The sequence below is a fragment of the Equus asinus genome, chromosome X (genome assembly GCF_041296235.1).
Source record: "Equus asinus isolate D_3611 breed Donkey chromosome X, EquAss-T2T_v2, whole genome shotgun sequence".
Taxonomy (NCBI): domain Eukaryota; kingdom Metazoa; phylum Chordata; class Mammalia; order Perissodactyla; family Equidae; genus Equus; species Equus asinus.
This window is the reverse complement of record NC_091820.1, coordinates 139,486,349-139,505,735: the sequence shown is the minus strand read 5'-3', so window position 1 is coordinate 139,505,735 and position 19,387 is coordinate 139,486,349. Positions and strand designations below refer to the sequence as shown.

The 19,387-nt window shown below is 57.2% G+C and overlaps 2 protein-coding genes across 14 annotated transcripts in view; one reads left to right on the top strand and one right to left on the bottom strand.

Moving 5' to 3' along the window:
- The window catches only part of IKBKG (inhibitor of nuclear factor kappa B kinase regulatory subunit gamma), a 25,517-nt gene extending 12,783 nt beyond the window's left edge, over positions 1–12,734 (bottom strand). For 4 of the 11 annotated variants that reach the window (XM_044763117.2, XM_044763120.2, XM_044763118.2 and 1 more), the window contains exons 1-3: positions 7,709–8,035; positions 3,649–3,850; positions 142–353 (exon numbers count right to left, since the gene is read on the bottom strand). In XM_044763117.2, the coding sequence (XP_044619052.1) occupies positions 142–353; positions 3,649–3,850; positions 7,709–8,035 (741 nt within the window). Of the gene's footprint in view, positions 1–141; positions 354–3,648; positions 3,851–4,228; positions 4,433–5,422; positions 5,546–7,386; positions 7,542–7,708; positions 8,036–11,431; positions 11,849–12,594 lie in introns of those variants that run through there. The other 7 variants (XM_044763130.2, XM_070502899.1, XM_070502900.1 and 4 more) reach the window with 6 other exon arrangements.
- On the top strand, positions 7,962–19,387 carry G6PD (glucose-6-phosphate dehydrogenase). Of its 3 annotated transcripts, none has more exons than XM_070502895.1 (13): positions 7,962–8,097; positions 8,988–9,115; positions 14,110–14,147; positions 14,227–14,335; positions 15,040–15,257; positions 16,228–16,386; positions 16,507–16,632; positions 17,027–17,120; positions 17,520–17,706; positions 17,956–18,191; positions 18,273–18,349; positions 18,459–18,551; positions 18,641–19,387. In XM_070502895.1, the coding sequence occupies exons 1-13, from the start codon at positions 7,986–7,988 to the stop codon at positions 18,729–18,731; spliced, it is 1,668 nt and encodes a 555-aa protein (XP_070358996.1). In that variant the 5' UTR covers positions 7,962–7,985; the 3' UTR covers positions 18,732–19,387. The 3 variants fall into 3 exon arrangements, with proteins under 3 accessions (XP_070358996.1, XP_070358997.1, XP_070358998.1); XM_070502896.1 differs by lacking the exon at positions 7,962–8,097 and adding an exon at positions 8,246–8,392; XM_070502897.1 differs by lacking the exon at positions 7,962–8,097 and adding an exon at positions 8,369–8,795 and having other exon boundaries at positions 8,887–9,115.

The following is a 19,387-nucleotide window of genomic DNA, read 5'->3' as shown; positions in this document are numbered from 1 at the left end:
TTGGGGACCCCTGATCATGGGTTCCCTCTGGGAACACTGGTGTTCCTGTGGGATTTCAGAACTCAGGAAGCTGGTGGCACAGGTGGCCAGAGCCCCCAGCTCACCTGCTCCTGGGAAAGGGCCTCCCTACCCCCCGGCTACCTGCTGGCATCTCTTCAGGTGTTCCACCTCCTTCAGAGCCTGTTCCCGCTGCCTCCTCAGGTCAAGCTTCTCCAGGCTCAGTCTCTCCACCAGTTTTCTGGCCTCCTGGAATTTCTGCATGAGGAACTCCTTCTCCTCCCTCTGGCTGCTCTGGAAATGCTGCAGCTCCTCACAGCGCTCCCGCAGCATCTGGTTGCTCTGCCGGATGGCATCTGGCAGCAGAGAAGACAGCAGAGGGGAGGTGAGCCCTGACAGCTGGCCCACCAGCCCCTCTGTGGGCCCATTGTGGCACCCTCCCCATAATACCATGTGGCCTCTTACACAGAGAGATGGCTTTGAAACACTTGGTTTTATTTCGTGAAACACTTTCAAAATCAATTATGCTAATAATACACCTCTAAAATTCTCCAATGAGATACTAAACACAACAGCTTCACTGTGCGCCAAATGCCACTTTCCTTGTAAGTGACTCTGGACTCATTTGTATTCTGGTCAGGTCAGAGGCTGCCTGCCCTGAGGCACTCAGTCTGCTGACTTCAGGATCAGGACTGCAGACTCAGAGCATAGCCACCAGCAAACTTCCCTGTGGCACTGCTGGCTGCAGCCCAGGAGGGCCAGAAGGGTGGAGTATGCCAGTGAGTCACCTCTAGGAGCCTCACCATCCTTATCTGCATGTTCGACAGAGACGATCCCACCCATCTCATAGGAGGAAGGTTAAACGAAAAAGCAGACAAAGGGCCCGATGCACAACATGAACTCAAGAAACAGCCAGTCCTCCCATCACCAGGTTGAAGGATGAGCGTGTGCAAATGCCAGGCAGTCAGCAGAGGCCAAGGAAAGGAGAACCACATGCCCAGGGGACACCCCACACAGCAGAAGACTGTCGGGGGTGCCAAAACTAAACAGTGATGTGCAAAGGTTCTAGCAACTACAGAGCTGCAAAAGATGGGGGCAGGGAGTAGCTTCCCGTCACCCTCTGGTCAAAACCCTGACCTAGCAAACAGGGCCTGCTGCCGCCCATTCTTTCACAAGAACCACAGTGGCTTCTGAACCCAGCTCCAAAGCCACCTAAGCCACTTTCTGCACTTGACTATCCCTGTGTGACTCCTCCCCTACAGGGGAGGGGGGCCGAGTGCAGGCCCTGGACAGGGGCCCCCCTGCCTCAGGGCACACTGTTCCCCCAGTGACCACCACCTGTCACAATCCTGCCCAGCCTGACACTCAGCTCACATGCAACTTCTTTTTCTATTGAGATAAAATTTGCGTAACACCAAATTCATTTTAACTATTTTAAAGTATACAGTCCCTCAGTAGTTTTAGTGTATTCACAAAGCTGTACACCCATCACCTCTATCTAGTTCCAGAATATTTCCATCACCCCCAAAAGAAACCCCACACGCAGTGGCAGTCACCCCCCACTGCCCCCAGCCCCTGGTGTCCATTCACCTGTTTCTCTCTCTGGACTCGCCTCTCCTGGACACATCACATAAATGGACTCCTACACTAGATACCTGCGACTTCTTCCATGAAGTTGCCTCCCAAACATTCCAAGCAAAGTCTACCCTCCCTCTTACTCCCTCCTCCATAGACAGAGTCATGAGCATTGTGGGGGGCAGACACACAATACCCGTGCCACAGAAATGTGCAGTCAGGTGGCACAGGTGGAGGCATGCAGCCTTGAGGTCTCCATCTGCCGCTGGAGCCCAAGCTCTGCGGAGGGGAGCCAGGGGTGCCAAGGCCCCTACGCGGCTGGCCTGCCACTCTCTTGCCCCTGAGTCCCCCTTGCGAGAGCACTCTCCTGGGGACGAGCAGAGGCCACACACACAGGTGTGGAGGGTAAGCTGTCTCCCCACCCCCTAACCTGGCTGTCAGTTCCATGTGGCCCCAACACAGCAAGACATTTGACAGCATCTGGGGACATTCTTGGTTGTCACAACTGGAGGGGTGCTATTGGCATCCAGTGAAAAGAGGTCAAGGATGCTGTTGAACACCCTGCAGGACCCAGGGCAGCCCCTAGAAGTCTGAGCACTGAGGGGAAGGGCCTGCCCTAAAGGCAGGTGGGTCTTGTGGGCTCTCTGTGCTCAAAGCAGGGTCAGCCCCCCCAGGAAACCAAGCGGCCTCTTGGTGGCAAGGTGACTGCACTGGACCCCTTCCATCCTGGAAAGGAAGGCAATTCGTCTTGACAGGAAGAAGAGACACATATTCCAGGCATGGGTTTGGTCCCTGCCTGCAGAGCCTCAGCCAGCACCACGCTCTGAGGCCAACAGAGCACAGGACTCATCAGCACAGGGCCCCATGTAACACCCACCACACCAGGGGATGCACTGTCCAGCAAAGGAGGTGGGGGAGTTGCTCCATGACTGTGACCTCCACTGGTTGTGTCACATGCCAAGCCACTGGCCTGCTAGGACAGGGTACGGTTGACTGAAAACAACTGAGGCACTAGCTTGGGGGTGAGTCCTCCGGGATACAGCATACTCGGAGGCTGTGACCTTTGTAAGCCCTGACTTCCTAACAGGAACCCTACTACTCCCCAAGACCCACATGGGAAGTCTGTGCCGGCTCTCCCTGCAGTTCTGGACTCGGCAGTCTAGAAGGTCCCCACAGCAGAAATGCAAGAGTCTCAGTGAATTAGAAGCTGGGGGTACCACCTGGGCACCTGGGGCTCCTTGTACCAAAGGAGCAGCAGGCTAGAGGAGGAGCCCTGGGGGCACAATCACAAGGGGGTGCAGGGGCGCTGTCCCAGGCTGGGCGGGCAGGAATGTGCCGCACCCAAGGGCAGCCACGGGCGTGGTGCAACAGCCACTGGGACTTAGAGGAGCTGCCCTGGATCCAGGTGAGGACATGCAGGGTGAGTGAGCGGCGGCTGTGACGGAGACAGGGATGGGACGGCCAGGAAAGTACTCAACCTCCAGCCCCTTGGAGGGAGGGGGCTGCTGGAGGATGGCCTTCAGCTGGGGTCTCTTCGGAGAGCCGCCTGGCCCAGGATCACCCCCCACTCAGGGTGACCTGGACCTCCCCCTTTCCCAAAACACTCACAGGCCCTTCTCGGGGAAGGCCACGCCCCCTGCCAGAATGGAGAGGGCTTAATGACTGATCATGCAGAGGCTTGAAGGCCTGGCCATGTTGGCCCAGCTTGTGACAACTCGGAAGGGTCATTCCAGCTCCAGAGCTCCCCGCAGGTCAGCCTGCACTGCAGCCCAACTTCTCCCTCTCCCCACCCCTTCTTCTTCCCTGTGCTTCCCTTCCTTTCCCCAATGTCGGTCCTGAGCACTCTAAATAAACATTCTGCATGCTAATCTGTATCTCAGGGTCCACTTCCAGGGACCCCCCCCACACCAGAAACAAAGAGGGAGGGTGGCCGAGCTTGAATGGCTAGCTGGCTCTCAGGCACGTGCCCACCCTAGACTGAGGAAACACAGAGGCACAAGTGAGTGGAATAAGCCTTCCCTCTAGCAGGGCTGGGTCTCCTGACTTTTAGTTCTACACACCCACTATCCTCCTCACCTCGGAGCTCTTGATTCTCCTCCAGACAACGCTGGAAGGTCTCAGGAGTTCCCTGCTCCGAAGGCAGGTGGAGCATGGCCGGCTTCCCCAGAGAAGACTCGTCACCCAGCACGTCCTGGTCCCCTGCCGGGCCGCCACTAGGCTGTACCATCTCACACAGCTGACTCTTCCAGGGGGGCCTGCTCATCCAACAAGTCAGGGTCTGGAAGAGAAAGGCAGCAGGGGTGTCACACAAGACCAGTGTGGAATTCCCTTACCCTGCAGGACAAGGAGTGTAGACTATGCAGGAGTTCTGGGGCCACACTTGAAGCAGAACGCCAAGTGTTCTGCCTAGTGTAACAGGATGCTAAAACAGGCTTTTTGGTCTCAGAGGTAGCACATGCTCCCACTCCAAAGGGAGGTGCAGGCCCATATGTGGGACTTGGAAAGGCCATGGTTTAGCACTGGTTATAAACTCTGCCTAGCACCTATCTCTGGGCTGTAAGCTGAAGTTAAAAATTTCACCAGAGGGGAGAAATTAGGGAGTGGATTATTTGTGGAGAGAGGTGTCAGCATGCTGGGACTCCTACCCTCTACACACCTCCAAGCAAGAGTGGTGAAGCAGGGCTGGCCCCGTGGCCGAGTGGTTAAGTTTGCGCACTCCGCTGCAGGCGGCCCAGTGTTTCGTTGGTTCGAATCCTGGGCGCAGACATGGCACTGCTCAGCAAACCACGCTGAGGCAGCGTCCCACGTGCCACAACTAGAAGGACCCACAACGAAGAATATACAACTATGTACCAGGGGGCTTTGGGGAGAAAAAGGAAAAAAATAAAATATTAAAAAGAAAAGGAGTGGTGAAGCTTGTTGACCCTTCACCTGGTGGAATGTTGAATTGTGGCCCCCAACAAGATATGTCTACTTCCTGACCTCCAGAACCTGTGAATGTGACCTTATTTGGAAAAAGGGTCTTTGAAGATATAATTAAATGAGGATCTTGAGATGAGATCATCCTGGAGTAGGGTGGGCCCTAAATCCAACGACAAGTGTCCTTGTAAGAGACAGAAGAGGAGACACAGATGCGGAGGAGAAGGCCATGTGGAGACAGAGGCAGGGACTGGAGTGAGGTGGCCACAAGCCAAGGAACACCTGGGGACCCCAGAAGCTGGAAGAGGCAGGAAGAGTCCTCCCCTAGAGCCTGCAGAGGGAGCACCGCTCTGCCGACCCGTGGTTTCGGACTTTTGGTCCCAGCACTGCAAAAGGAGAAATCTCTATTGTTTTAAGCCCCCAGTTTGTGGTCATCTCTTACAGCAGCCCTAGGAAATTAACCTATCTAGTAAGAGGGGCTTCGAGGAGACCACTCAGAATCTGACGAGTGTTCCCTGGAACTAGGGGGCCGAAGGGGACATCTAGTATCTGACGTGTGCTAAGTAATCTGAAAGTGAGAGCTGGGCTTGCAGTCCAAGACAGAGAGGCAGAAAGACAGGATGAGCTGTATGCATTCTCTTGTGAACTAGAGTAAGAGGCAAGCCATGTGGGACAGCACCAGCCTGGAGCCCTTTTAAATCCTGCCCAAGAAGACTAACCTCCCAGAGGAAGAGGCCAATCCCAATACAAGTTTCCAGGAGCAGGCCTGAGCTGAGGAAGAGAGACTTTAACACTGAACAAACTTGGACGTTTGACTATGACACTGATATTGCTCCACTGAACACCCTACTAACTCATCAGCAGTATTTGATCAACCGCTGATCCCTCCCTCAGCTTCCAGAACAGCCCACTCTCGTAGTTTTCCTCCTACCTCACTGGCTGCTCCTGCTCAGGCTCTTTCACTTGATCCTCTTCATCCACACACCCCTTCACGCTGTAGTGCTCCAGGGCTCTGCTCTGGGATCTCTTCTCTTCTCTAACTACAGTCACTCCAGTACTAATTCCTTCCATCCTCACGGCTTTAACCCCCATTCTAACGCTGATGATGCCCTAAAATTAGACCTGTTTCCTGAACTCCAGACACATATCAGACTCAACATCTCCACTTGGATATCTAGCGGTCCTCTCAAAACTAATCTAACACTGCACTCCTGACAGTCCCCCAAAGCCAGTTCTACCCACAGCCTTCCTGTCAGTTCGTGGCAAATCCATCCTCCAGTTATCAGGACAAAAACCTTGGAGTCCTGCTTGACTCCTCTCCCTCTCTCTCTCTCTCTCTCTCTCAGCTCACATCTAATCCATCAGGAAATCCTGTCAAAATGTATCCCAGAATCTATTTGATGACACTAAGCAATTAATGTTAACTATCTCAGGTGTAATAGTGGTACTGTGGCTACGTTTTTTAAAATCTTTTCTTAGAGATGCATACTGACAGATGGTGTCTGAAATTCACTTCAAAATAACAGGGCAACTCCTAGGTATCTACTCGAGAGAAACGAAAACACTTGTCTACACACGAATGCTCAGAGCAGCATTACTCATAACAGCCAAAGAGTGGAAACAACCCAAATGTCCATCAACTGATGAATAAACAAAATCTCCTACATTCACATACTACAACATGGACAACTCTTGCAAACATTATGCTAAGAGAAGAACAACTCACAAAAGCCCACGCAGCGTATGATTCCATTTACATGAAACGTCCAGAACAGACAAATCTATAGAGACAGAAAAATTAGCAGATGCCTAGAGCTGAGAGAGATGGGGTGATGTGGGTGACAGCTAAAGGGGACGGGGTTTCTTTTTGGAGTGATGAAAATGTTCTGGAATTAGTAGTGATGATTGCACAACTCGGTGAATACACTAAAAACCAGTGAACTGTACATTTTAAATGAGTGAATTGTGTGCTATGTGAATTATATCTCAATAAAGCTATTATTGAAAATAATAATGGGAAACGATTGTGAGCGGTATAAATTAAACAAAATCAACCACGAGTTGATAATTGAAGCTAGGAAGTGGCTCCATGGGAGTTACTATACTATTCTTTCTACTTTCGTACATCTTTGTAAATTTTTATAACAAAATACTCAAGCATCATCATCTCTCACCTAGATTACTGCAATAACCTCCTAACAGGTCACCCTACTCCTACCCTTGTCCACTACAGTCTGTTCTCCCCACCAAGGCCAGAACAATCAGCCTAAAAGGTAATTATGATCACGTCCCTCCTCTACTCAGATCACTAACATGGTTCCTCATTGCCCTCCATGTAAAAGCCGAAGTCCCTTCGACAGCCTACAAGACCCTGCACCATCTCGTCCCCCATTGCTTCCTCTCCAAGTATTCTCCCCTCCCTCACTCTGCTCCAGCTTTTCCTCCAACATGCCAGGATGGCCCATTCATCCTCAAGTCACAGAAACCGTACGAGGTTGAGTAGACATTGATCGTTTTGCAAAGTGAGTAAACTGAGGCACGTGAGGTAAGATACTTAACTGCCAAACTATATTTAAGGCCTTCTTAAAGATTTTCACAACCTCAAATGCAGTCAAGTTCGATGAACAGAAAACGTCTCCGAACTAGAAGAGTCATCCACGAAATAGGGGTGTGATCAGACTCCGCAGCGGCGAAGGAGGGAGAGACGGAAACAGTCTTGCTCGCCGCCAAAGTAACCTGGGTCCTATATCTGCCCGCCTTGGCTGGTGCTGCAAAAGCGGGCAGCAGGAATGGGCGGGGGCCCAAAAGGAGGGGGAAACCTGGACATCCGGGGGAGTCTCGGAGGCGGCGGAACGCCCACCGTTGGTACCCTACTTTCGGGGAAGAGGACCACACCTGTCAGCAGAATCGGTCCGAGGTGAGAAGGGCGGGAGAGACAGGCCGCGAGCGCTCCTCGGGCCCCAGCACTCCGAGAAAGTCCCGACTCCGCGGTCGCCCTTCCCTTCTCCCGCGGCCGAAATTCCCACTTCCGGCTTCCGGTGTCGTACTGTGGGATCCGGAAGTAAAACAAGCAAGCCCCGCCCCCGCCCAGGAAGCCCGCGGGAGGTGCGAGGGGGGCTGCTCCAGAGGGAAGCCGAGGCCGCCAGTCTCGCTCGGCCCGCAGGACGCTCCCCAGTGATATCCACCATCTGCTACTTTTTGGGGCGTCGCGACCCACCCTTTCCCTTGTCCCGCGGGCGACAGTATCCAGTCTCCACGCGCTGGGCTGCCCCCGCCCCGCCAGGGGAGGAGCCACGACGAGGCCGCCCAACAGAACTGGTCTGACCCGAGCTGGCGACCGTCCGGCAAGGGGAAAGGGTTCAGATGGCCCCGCCCATAGACTGGGTCGAGGAGGCGTGGCCACGCTGCCAGCGGAAGTGGAGCCTTCCGCGAGGGTGTAGGGCCGCCTGCGACGAGCGACAAAGCCAGACTGTAGGGGCGGGGCTGAGCCGGTGATGGGGACGCGGACGAACGGCGCGGAGCTGCATGCGGACCCGCGAGGCATCTGGGACGCGGCGCAGCGGCGGCAAGGACAGCAGGCGGCCCGCGGCCGGGCGGCCGGGGCAGGTGCCCAAGAGGCGGGGCGAACCAAGGGCGGGCGGCCTCGCGCGGGGGGGGGGGGGGGGGCGGGGAGGAGCGGGGGGGGGGTGCTTACCCGGGATGCGCGCGCACCTGCCTGCACCCTCACCCCGCCCCGGGAGGGAGGGACTTGCGGGGACCCCGCCCGCGGGCCTCGCCTGAGGCGGGTCGGCTCAGACCAGGCGCCCGCCCCCGCCGGTTAAATGGGCCGGCGGGGAGCAGCCCCCGGAAACGGCCGAAACTCCGGGGCTGCGAGTTCGACGAGCGGCGGCGGAAGGCGCAGGTAACAGAGTGGGCGGGCGCCGCGCCCGCGGAGGGGTGTGCTGCGCCTTAGCCGTTTTGGTTTGGCGTGCTTGGGAGCGGGGCAAAACCGAGAGGGCCTTAACCGATCCCACTGCCCTCTGCATCCCCGCCATTGGACCCCCGAGGAGACTGAGACCCCGAGAGGACTTGCCAGGGTCTCTCAGCCTGGCAAGAGGGCTGGAGCTGCACTCCATCGTCTGCATGGGCTAACATGCTCCAGCTCATTGTGGAGTTTCCGCCAGAGTCTGGGGTGAGATGGTCTTAGGCAGATCGTGCAATGCTCCAGCAGGGTTTTGCTCAGTCCCCCAGAATTGAGGTTCTAGCTGGAATCCACTAGGGCTTTGAGCAATTTTGTAATGTACACCGTGAAAGAAGGCTGCCTGGTGAGTATGGCTGGAGCCCAGAGCTGGCAGTTTCTTTCTCCCCCACCACCCTGCTCCCTGGCCATTCACAGCTAATGGTTTCAATAATCAGGCGTCAGCTGGGTGAGAGCTCAAAGGACCCCTCGAGAAAGGCGTCAACTTCTCAACGCTCTTCTGTTCTCATGCCATGTCAATGAGCCTTTCTTCCACCAGAGAGCATCATGGCAGAACAGGTGGCCCTGAGCCGGACCCAGGTGTGTGGGATCCTGCGGGAAGAGCTATACCAGGGCAATGCCTTCCATCAGTCCGATACACACATCTTCATCATCATGGGTGCATCGGTAAGTCTCCCCCAAGCCCCGCATCTTAAAAGCCAGACTTAGAGTGTGACATTGCTTAAGGTCCCTTCCTGCTCACTGCCTGGGCTTTCCCAACTGACTGTTGTGGGGCCACGTGGGCTCTGCTCAGTTGGGCTCTCCTTCTTGCTCCTGCCTGTGTGCCACTATCATCCCAGCACCACGTGATGTATACACACGATGAGGTATTTCTGAAATCCGTGTGCAGCCGTTGATTGTACACATTAACAGGACAGCCACTGACTGTCCTGGAGCCGGGATGTCCTTCTCCAAGGGGAACACTGAGATAGAAACAGGGGAGCCTAGTCATTCTGTGAGTATCTTTTTCAAACCTCTTTGTGACTTGACAAATGTCACATAGTCAATTAGTTCCAAAGGCAGGATCTGAGGCCCCATCTCCACCTTGTCTCTCTACCATGTCAGATTCCCTGGGGACAAACACTTGACCCGTCTTTGAACATAGTCTCTTTGCCGCATTTTGCTCTGATAGAGTAGAAGCACATTGACAGTTTGTGATGGAGGACGGGCGCGCGAGAGGGAGGGTGGGTCCTAGTCAAGTCATGACCCTCAGACTAAAGCGCCTCCCGGTGTATCATGTGGAAACAAGATCTGCCGGGTGGCCAGACATGTGTAGTGGCTGCCAAGATGAGCTGCCAGGGTTTCATCTCGAAGTAATAGTGGTCTTTTCTTCTCAGTTTTAACCCTGGACGTGACCAAGAGTCTACTAAGCATTGTATCATCATCTTTGCCAGTAACTTACTGTATAATCTTGAGCAAGAGTTCTCCCAAAATTAGAGAGCTCTTGACAGAGCAGCCCTGGTCTCTCTGCGCCTCCCACAGCACAGTTCCCCCGGCTCTGGAGAAACTCAGGTCTTCGTTCGTATGTCATGACATGCCACCGTCCTTTGCAGAGCCTCCTCCCTGCCACCTTAGGGATTCTGATCAGAACTTGGAAAAGGAGAGCCAGAGTGCAGAGCAGGAGACAGTACAGGGGAGAAGGGCTCTGCCAGAAGGAGGAAAGGGAGGGCTGCCCCAGGCACTGTTCTGTAACTCCCTGTACCCAGGAGGAGCACACAGGGGGGCAGGCTTGGCCTCCACCCTGGCCTCAGCCTCCTCCCCTTGGAGGATTCCTACCTGTGTTGGCCACAGATCTTAACACCTAGGACTCTGACCATTAGGCTCTTTGTCCAAGAAATAGGTAGGTAAAGAAAGTAACTCAGGATTATTTTTCCTCCTCCCATCTCCATGCCAGCCTGTCACAGGATGCTCCTACAGAGGAGCAAGAAATGGCTTGTGACTCCAGGCCCCCAACTCTTAGGTGCCGCGTTGAGAGCATCCAAGCTTGCTGTGTGACCTGGGACAAATGTCTTCCCTTCTCTGAACCTCAACGTTTCCACGGAGTAAACGAGGGCTTTTGAAACAAGTGCCAAAGGTCCTCAGGCTCTACCAAGCTGATTCTGTGACTCCTCACTGCCTTTGCCTGTGGCCAGCTTGGCGTTGGGCAACTTTGTGTCTTTGCAATCAGCAGGGTTCCCCTTTGCTCTCCTTTGCTCTGGGAGTGACACCCAGAGGCTTCCAGAGCAGAAGTGGGAAGTGCTGCTCCAGCAGGGCGGAGTGGGGGAGAGCAAGGGTCCTCTGGAAGAAGAGCCTCCTTATTTGTTTCTCCCTTCTAGTCAAGGGGACTCGAGGTGGTGGGCCTCCCATGCTCAGGAAGCACCTAGCATAGCTCCCACAGTCTGGGGCCTTGCCACCTCCTCTGTCTGGGTAGGAGGTAGGCAGAGGGCGGTGCTGGGGGTGCACTCTCCCAGAGCCCGCTGCGCTGGGAAACCAATGAGTTCTCCGAACATTCATCTAACAAATGCTGATGAAGCACTTCCTCTACAGCCTGTGTGCTGGGGGGCCGGGACCCAAGATGAGTGCACCCAAGAAGAGTTCAGAGTGGTGCATGTGACAGAAGACACAGACGGGCTTCTGTGTCCCCAACCCCCCGGCACACAGGTCTCATGAGGAGGGCCTGCAGAGCCAGGGCCCAGGGAATGCTCCACACAAAGGGAAGAGCAGACATAGAGCCCCCAGTGGGGCAGGCTGGGCCCACGTGGCCCTCCTCTGCCCCTTCCTCCTCCCTTGCCACTTACCCAACCCTCACCCACATGCCCAGCTTCCTTCCTAGGGGCCTCCTGCTGCCAGCTCACAGAGTTACCCAAAGGGCTTTGAGCTGCTCTCTGTTCTCTCTGCTATGTGGCCACTTCCCCCCTCCTCAGGACTCCCACCCACAGCCGGGAAGGGAGTGAAGGTACTTACTGTCCTAGTCCAGAAAGCTCTAGAATGAGAGAAACTGGTTTCTCCTTATAGATCAGCGTGGGGGAGGAACCTTGGGCCTGGCAGATCATGTCCTCCCCCATCTGGTAGGACTCGGCCAGTGGGCTCAGCTACTCTTCCCCCCTCAGAGGATGGAGAGAGGAATAGGAGTGAGAGAGAAAGACGAGGACTGGGAGTCCACTGGGCAGGATTGATTCCCTGCAGGGTCCTCAGCGAGCCCCTCACCTCTCTGGGCTTCAGTCTCCCCACCTGGGCCACAAGGGCCGTGGGCTTGATAGGTGCTCAGGTCCCATCCTGATGACAGGCCGGTGAAGGGCTGACCTGGCAGCCCCAGGCCCTCCCTCTCCTCCGAAAGTCTCTGGGCTGCCTTCCCCCTCAGGCAGATAAGATTCTTGCTGTGTCATGATGACATTGGCACTCCCCCAAAGGCCTGGTGATTCGTAAGCTCCAGGGTGTAGGAGGGAGGCCCTCTTGTTGGTTGTGCAGCCGAGCCTACCTCAACAGCCCCCAGATTCTCTCACTCCCGTGGCCGGGAGCCAGCTGGGTCCTAGCCAGGGCCCGGGCTCCATCCTGAGAGGCTGGGTGGATCCTTGACTTCAGTGACCCTTGGGGGACCAGGGTGGCCCACCCCTGCCGGGCCTCCAGTTGGCGGCCAGCCTCTCGAGCTCTCTGCTGCACCCTCCACCTTAAAACTCTCAACAGATGTCGGCAGTCATTTGGGCTTGTAAAACTGGAGACTGAGGTCAAACCTGGGCAGCGACAGGCAGGTGGTGGCCCAGGTCCCTTTGCCCCAGCTGGGCTAGATACTGGTGGCTGGAGATCTTAATCAGATCCTGCTTCTTCTGCTAAGTCACCACATGTCCCTGGGCAACTCCTTCCCCTGCTGGTCCTCTGGCAAAATGTGGGAGTCGGGAAAGACAAGAGACTTCCAACTGCGTCTCACCAAGAGCCTCTGTCATCGCCCCCACCCTACATATGGTGTGCTTAGATTTGGTCGATGTCTTCCCACATCCCTTTCCAAGGAGTTCAGCCCAGGCTGGTGGGGAGGGCAGGCTGCCCCCAGCTCCAGGAAAGCAACTCACCCCACTTCCCCATGGGAGGGAGCAGCCGCCGGGCCTCCCACCCCTCATGGTCCTGGGTCCTACCTCGTCTCTCCCTTGGGTGACTTGGAGCCCAGCAGACCGCCGATAGCAGGGGCTGAGTTGAACGAGGCGAGCCGGTTCTATCACTAGTTAATCTGCAAGAACAAACAGCCTGGGCTGTGGGGCCCTGTGACTTGGCAGACAGGAGACTAGTCCTCTGCCACCAATCCATGGCCCTCAGTCTGTCCTGACCCTTGCAGCCTGCTGGAATTTGATCGTAAGCAAACATTACCAGCCATAGGGAAGGCTGGGAGGTGTTTGCAGGCTGTAGTTCTGATTGTTTCTCCTGGAGGCTGGTCCCCAGCAAGCTGGTCCTCTCTGGAGCATGTAGGGCCAGCACTGAGCCAAGGTGACACGAGCAGAGCCCCCCTCCAGCCCCACTGATGGCAGAAGCCAGAGGTGGGCACTGACAATTCACTATGAGGATGGCTTCCGTGGGGCTACTGAGTGCTGAGGGACCTGGAGGGGAGCTCGCAGCCCAGGCTAGGGGTCCTGGACCCGAAGGACCAGTGAGGGCAGCCATCTGATGTGGCCGTTGCAGTGGTTCACGCGGAAGGTGGCAGTTACATAGGGAGCTGCTCTAGAGCGCCTGAGAGAACAGTTGTGAGCGGTTGGCAGACATGGACAGGGGCACCAACATAGGGAACCGGGGTTTGGGAACCATGCACTTTGGGAACCATGCACTTTGGGAGTTTGGGGTCCCAGTGGAGCCTGGACATGACGAGTAGACACTTACGTCTGTGGGCTTGGCGCCCTGTGAAGTCTGGGCTGGAACAGATGCTCAGAGGTGTCTGAATCCAGGTCCCTGCCTGAAGCCACGGGTGGAGGTCGGGTCACCCAGTGAGACTGGAGGTGAAGCAGAGAACGGGGAAAAACACAAATATGCAAAGTGCCAGGCATCCCAGAGCTCCCATGGAGCCTGCAGTCTCTGAGATGCCTACCCCCACCCAGAGTAGGGGTTTCCACCCAGCAGCCCCCCAAGTGCCTTCCTAACTGCCTGTTTCCAGGGTGACCGGTCAGGTGGCTTCTGTTTTACAACCGCTGATAGAAATGAACTTACCCAATGGTTACATTGCTTCTAAAGGTAGTTCTGCTTTGCACATTCAGGTCCTATCCCCAGACTTGGTTTCTCTGCCTAGGGCAAGCCCGGATCCGGCCCAGCCTGGGATAGTCGCTCCCCTCTGATTGGCAACGCTGGGTGGCGCGCCCTCCGCTCTAATTATAGGGCGGGCAGATGAAAGGCACCCTGCTCTAGACTGCTACTGCTTGTCCCTTCCTCTTCCACCTGGAGTGGAGAATTCCTTTGTCAGGATGTGATGCGCGGGCGCTGTCAGCTCAGGGTCGGGGTGAAGGGCTAGCGCAGGCTCTAATTCAAGCTCCTCTGGCTACATACAGGGGCAAGACATGTATGCTTGTGGCTGAGTGGTGACCCTGAGCAAGTGCCCAGGTCTCCAGGGGGGGTCCAGTCTAGGTCGTGTCCCCAGCTTCTCCTAACCCCGCCTGTTCATTCTGCCACAGGGCGACCTGGCCAAGAAGAAGATCTACCCCACCATCTGGTAAGCACTTCCCCCACTTCCCACTTCCCCACTAGCCCTCGGCTTCCCTACCCTGGCCAGAGCCATGCTCTGCTCTCAGGTGGCTGTTCCGGGATGGCCTTCTGCCGGAAGACACCTTCATCGTGGGCTACGCCCGCTCCCGTCTCACAGTGGCTGACATCCGCAAGCAGAGCGAGCCCTTCTTCAAAGTGAGTGGCTTCCGGGGTCTCTGCAGGGGACATCACCCCATCCCATCCCAGCTTGCCCTTCCCTTCTCCCTCTCTGCACCGCCTGGCCGTTCTCACCTGCCACAACTGCCGCCTGGGGCAGCTCGCATCCCAGCGTTTCTCATCCTTGCCCTCCCCAAAGCCACCCACACTGCCCTGCCAAACTGGCATGGAAAACTCTGCTCCTCCTGCTCCTGCCAATTCCTTGATGAGTGGGGGAGCATGAGACCTCTGTTTCCCAGCACCACCCCCCGCCCCGACCTAGACTCACCGGTTCCTCCCCACTCTACCCCGGGGCCAGGAGCTGAAAAGGCCTCTCCACCCCAGAAATCCTCCAGAGCTGCGTCTCCTCAGCACACCGGAGTTTGGTGTCGTGACTTTAGGGAGAGAGCTTCTCCAGGGTGGTTCTCTCAGGTCAAGGTTTCCTGAAATCTGACTTCTGTCTTAGGGCATGAGGTCCCAGGGGTGACCATGCCAATCATGGGCCTGACCTGGGACTGCTGGGTCCCCTTTCCCCCAGTGCTCGTGCTGCCTGAGTCTCGCCCCAAGGGTGTGCAAAGCTGATGAGATGGGGGTGAACCTAGTGTGGGGCTAGGACAGCTGACTCCCAAGGGAGCCTGCCCAGGCCGTGGGATGAGAGAGGGAAGGTGGCCAGGGCCTGACGTCCCTGTGTCTGTCTTTCGCAGGCCACCCCAGAGGAGAAGCCCAAGCTGGAGGAGTTCTTTGCCCGCAATTCCTATGTGGCTGGCCAGTATGACGACTCAGCCTCCTACAAACATCTCAACAGCCATATGAACGCCCTTCACCAGGGGTCGCAGGCCAACCGCCTCTTCTACCTGGCCTTGCCCCCCAGCGTCTATGAGGCCGTCACCAAGAACATCCATGAGACCTGCATGAGCCAGACGTAAGGCTTGCCTTTCATCCTCCCTTCCTGCCTCCTAGATGTGCCCGGCCCTGGGCTGGCCTGCCCTGCCGGCTGTCCAGAGCTCCTGGGGCAAACTGGCTGAGGGAGTCTGAAAAAGAGGGCTCTCCTCTGCTTGTTCTCTATTTGAATTAGCTCTCCAAAGAAGGAGCTAGGCTATAAACACAGTAGCTTTCTACCAGCCTGTACTGAAAACACTTTCATGCATATCGATGGTCCACATCCTTGTGCAGACCCACGTGGTCCATCTCACCAGAAATCCAGCTGTTCCTGCCAACGGTCCCCACCAGACCACAAGGTGGCAGTGTTGCTCCATGAAACTTTCCCTGCCGGTTGCTTAGTCTTTGGCTTTTCAGTGTTTCCCAAGGTCCCCTCCACGACCACGATGTGGCAGTGTTGCTCCACCAGAATCCTGCTGCCCGTGGTGCAGTTTGGCTCTGTTTCCCCAAAGCCACAGCCATCTGGTTTCACTTTATTCTGGTTTTGAATGCAGAAAGCCGCGTTAGCTCTCCAGGGGGGATAGCAAAGAAAGAGACCTTTTTCTCGTTTTTAAACCCACAGAGGTAGCTGTGCCCTTGATTTCCCCTCCCTCTGCTCCCCCACTAGCTCCTGGGCCACTCCTGACCCACTGGGTCCCCAGCCTGGGCAGGACGGGGGCGGGGCCACTGGAGCCTGCCGGCAGGTCTCCTGGCAGTGGGTCAGGCAGGAAGTTTTCCAGGGAAGTTTGGAGCCCGCCACTGAGGGCTGGGGAGGACAGGTGTCCTCGGATATGGGGGGCTCTGTGCCCAGGCAGAGGGAAGGGCCAGCCGAGCTTTGGTGGGTCACTTCAGAATATAAGAGGGGGCGGAGAGCTCTGCCCCGCTCCCTGAGGAGAGGGCATGGGAAGTGACAGAGTTCTGGCTCCTCCTCCCCAAGGAGGGTGTGGGGATGACACAGCTCTGGGCTCCCACAGAGGCTGGAACCGCATCATTGTGGAGAAGCCCTTCGGACGGGACCTGCAGAGCTCTGACCAGCTGTCCAACCACATCTCCTCCCTGTTCCGCGAAGACCAGATCTACCGCATTGACCACTACCTGGGCAAGGAGATGGTCCAGAATCTCATGGTGCTGAGGTGCGGACCGGGCGATGGCATGGAGGGGGACCAAGTCAAGGGCAGGCACTAGGGGGCCCAGCCTGCTCTGCTGCTGCCCCCCTGGAAGCAGCACCAGCCCCTACCCTGCCCCTCCCACAGGTTTGCAAACAGGATCTTCGGCCCGATCTGGAACCGGGACAACATCGCCTGTGTCATCCTCACTTTCAAGGAGCCCTTTGGCACTGAGGGCCGCGGGGGCTACTTCGATGAATTTGGGATCATCCGGTGAGAGCCCATCTCCCCTTCCTGGGAGGCCAGCACAGATGCGGAACATAATCCTGCCACCCTGTAGGGTCACCCCTCCCTGTTCTGGGGGGCTCCTCCTCCCACTCAGCATTCAAATTCTGTAGCAGGAGTATCTGAGCCATCAGTCGTGGCTGTGAAGGGAGGGGGTCACTGTCTCCTTCCTTGCCTTGAGGGGACCTGGCAGACACTGGGAATCAGGAAGCAGGTCTCGTAGCTTGTGCTAGCCATGGCCATCCTGGTTTGAGTTCAAAGCCCTGTTCCTGAGCCCCTAGAACCTGGCCAACAGGCAGTGGGGCTAAAGTGAGCTCACTCCTCGCTCTTTCCTCCCAACCTGGAAGCCCCTGACCTGAGTTCCACCTGCTTCCCCTGCCAGGGACGTGATGCAGAACCACCTCCTGCAGATGCTGTGTCTGGTGGCAATGGAGAAGCCCGCCTCCACCGACTCGGACGACGTACGCGATGAGAAGGTAGGTGGAGGTGTGCCCTGCCACTAGCCCCAGTGACCAGCCCTGAGCATGGGGTGTATTGGGCTGGAAGTCAGAAGCCCAAGATGTCATGTCCCAGGACTGACAGTGGTTGTTGTGTGACCAAAGATAGACCCATTGCTTCTGTAGGCCTCAGCTTCGCCTTCAGAAAAATGCGGAGGGGGGCCGAGGTGGTCCTGCAGGGCCCTTGGGTGGGGTGGCCTTCAGCAGAGTGAGTGAAGCTCAATGGGCACCTCCTTCTGTCTGTGCGGGCCAGCCACCCCTCCAGGAACCCCACCCTACTGGAGCACGTGGCTTCCTTACACCCCGCCCTCAGCCCCACGTGTAGGCAGCTTCACCTCCTTACCCAAGGGGCCCCTCCCTGCCCTGGCTCTCTCCCAGGTCAAGGTGTTGAAATGTATCTCAGAGGTGCAGGCGGACCACGTGGTCCTGGGTCAGTACGTGGGGAACCCCAGCGGAGAGGGCGAGGCCACCAAAGGGTACCTGGATGACCCCACAGTGCCCCGCGGGTCCACCACTGCCACCTTCGCAGCTGTCGTCCTCTATGTGGAGAACGAGCGGTGGGATGGTAGGTGATGCCTCCAGGCCTGGCAGGCAAGGCTGGTGTGCCTTCATGGAGCCCTTTTCCCGGGGGTCCGACCTGGGACGCTGCAGGGGAGAGGCCCAGCAGGGATGGGACACGCACACGCACGCACACACTCACACACGCACACTGTGTCATGCGCGCTCGCACACTCTCCCTGCACTCCCTCACGCACGAGGCCCACGGCCTGGGCCGCCAGCAGAGTGGGTCCTGAGGCAGCCTTGCCCCCTGCAGGGGTGCCCTTCATCCTGCGCTGCGGCAAAGCCCTGAATGAACGCAAGGCGGAGGTGCGGCTGCAGTTCCGCGATGTGGCTGGCGACATCTTCCAGCAGCAGTGCAAGCGCAACGAGCTGGTGATCCGTGTGCAGCCCAACGAGGCCGTGTACACCAAGATGATGACCAAGAAGCCCGGCATGTTCTTCAACCCTGAGGAGTCAGAGCTAGACCTGACCTATGGCAACAGATACAAAGTGGGCACCGGGCCTGGGGGCCGGGGGAGGGGGGTGGGGGGCGGCAGCGGTGGCAGTGACAGCGATAGCCCTCTCCCGTAGAACGTGAAGCTCCCTGACGCCTATGAGCGCCTCATCCTGGATGTCTTCTGCGGGAGCCAGATGCACTTCGTGCGCAGGTGAGAGGTGCCACCGAGTTGGCTCCAGGCGCTGGGGCAGTCTTCTCCTTTTCTCCCTCCTTCCCTCTGTGTCCCCACACCCCACCAAAGCCACACGGTGTCCCCTCAGTGACGAGCTCCGGGAGGCCTGGCGGATCTTCACGCCGCTGCTGCACAAGATTGAGCGTGAGAAGCTCACCCCCATCCCCTACATTTACGGCAGGTGAGGGTCTGTGCAGGGAGGTCGGGGGGGGGGGGGGCCTGGGACCCGGGGGCTCCCTCACATCTCCCCTCTGCCTGTCGCTCTCCCAGCCGAGGCCCTGCGGAGGCAGACGAGCTGATGAAGAAAGTGGGCTTCCAGTATGAGGGCACCTACAAGTGGGTGAACCCCCACAAGCTCTGAGCCCTGGGCCCCCATCCCCACCCCCCTTGGTCCTGTCTGTCTCTATCCTGCCCACCTTCCCACCACCCGACCCTACATCAGGAGGATTTGGGGACCATAGGCCTCAGCCCCACATTCCTGGCCCCAGGCTCAGGCCACCCCGCCCACCCCATGCCACTGCCCCGGGCCCAGCTACATTCCTCAACCATCGAGCACTTGAGACTTGCGCCATGACTGTCCTCAGCCACCACTGGCCCTGCCTGAGCCAGCTTCTGTCCATGGGACTGAGCCCCAACGGAAGGAAGGAGAAGAGTGGCCCTTCCATCTCTCCCGAGCTCCTCGGCCCAGGACAGGAGTTAGGGACAACGGGCAGGGGCAGTGGGTGGACAAGCTCCTTGGAGCTTGGGGAAAGGGGGTGAGCATGTCACACCAGCCTCAGTGCCACTCGACATTCCTGCTCACCCACTGGAAGGGACCTCTGGGCTGCCCAGCAATCCCCCATGTCTTGGGCCCCCTGAACTTCCCTCTTTTCCACCAGTTTCCCCCACCACCCCAATTCTGCACTCCATGCCCACCCCACCTCACCCCACGCACAGGTGGCCCCCTTGCCACTAGGAAAGTAGAAGCAGCAAGTGGGACACCCCATCTCAGCCCCTGCCATTAAATCCACAAACAGA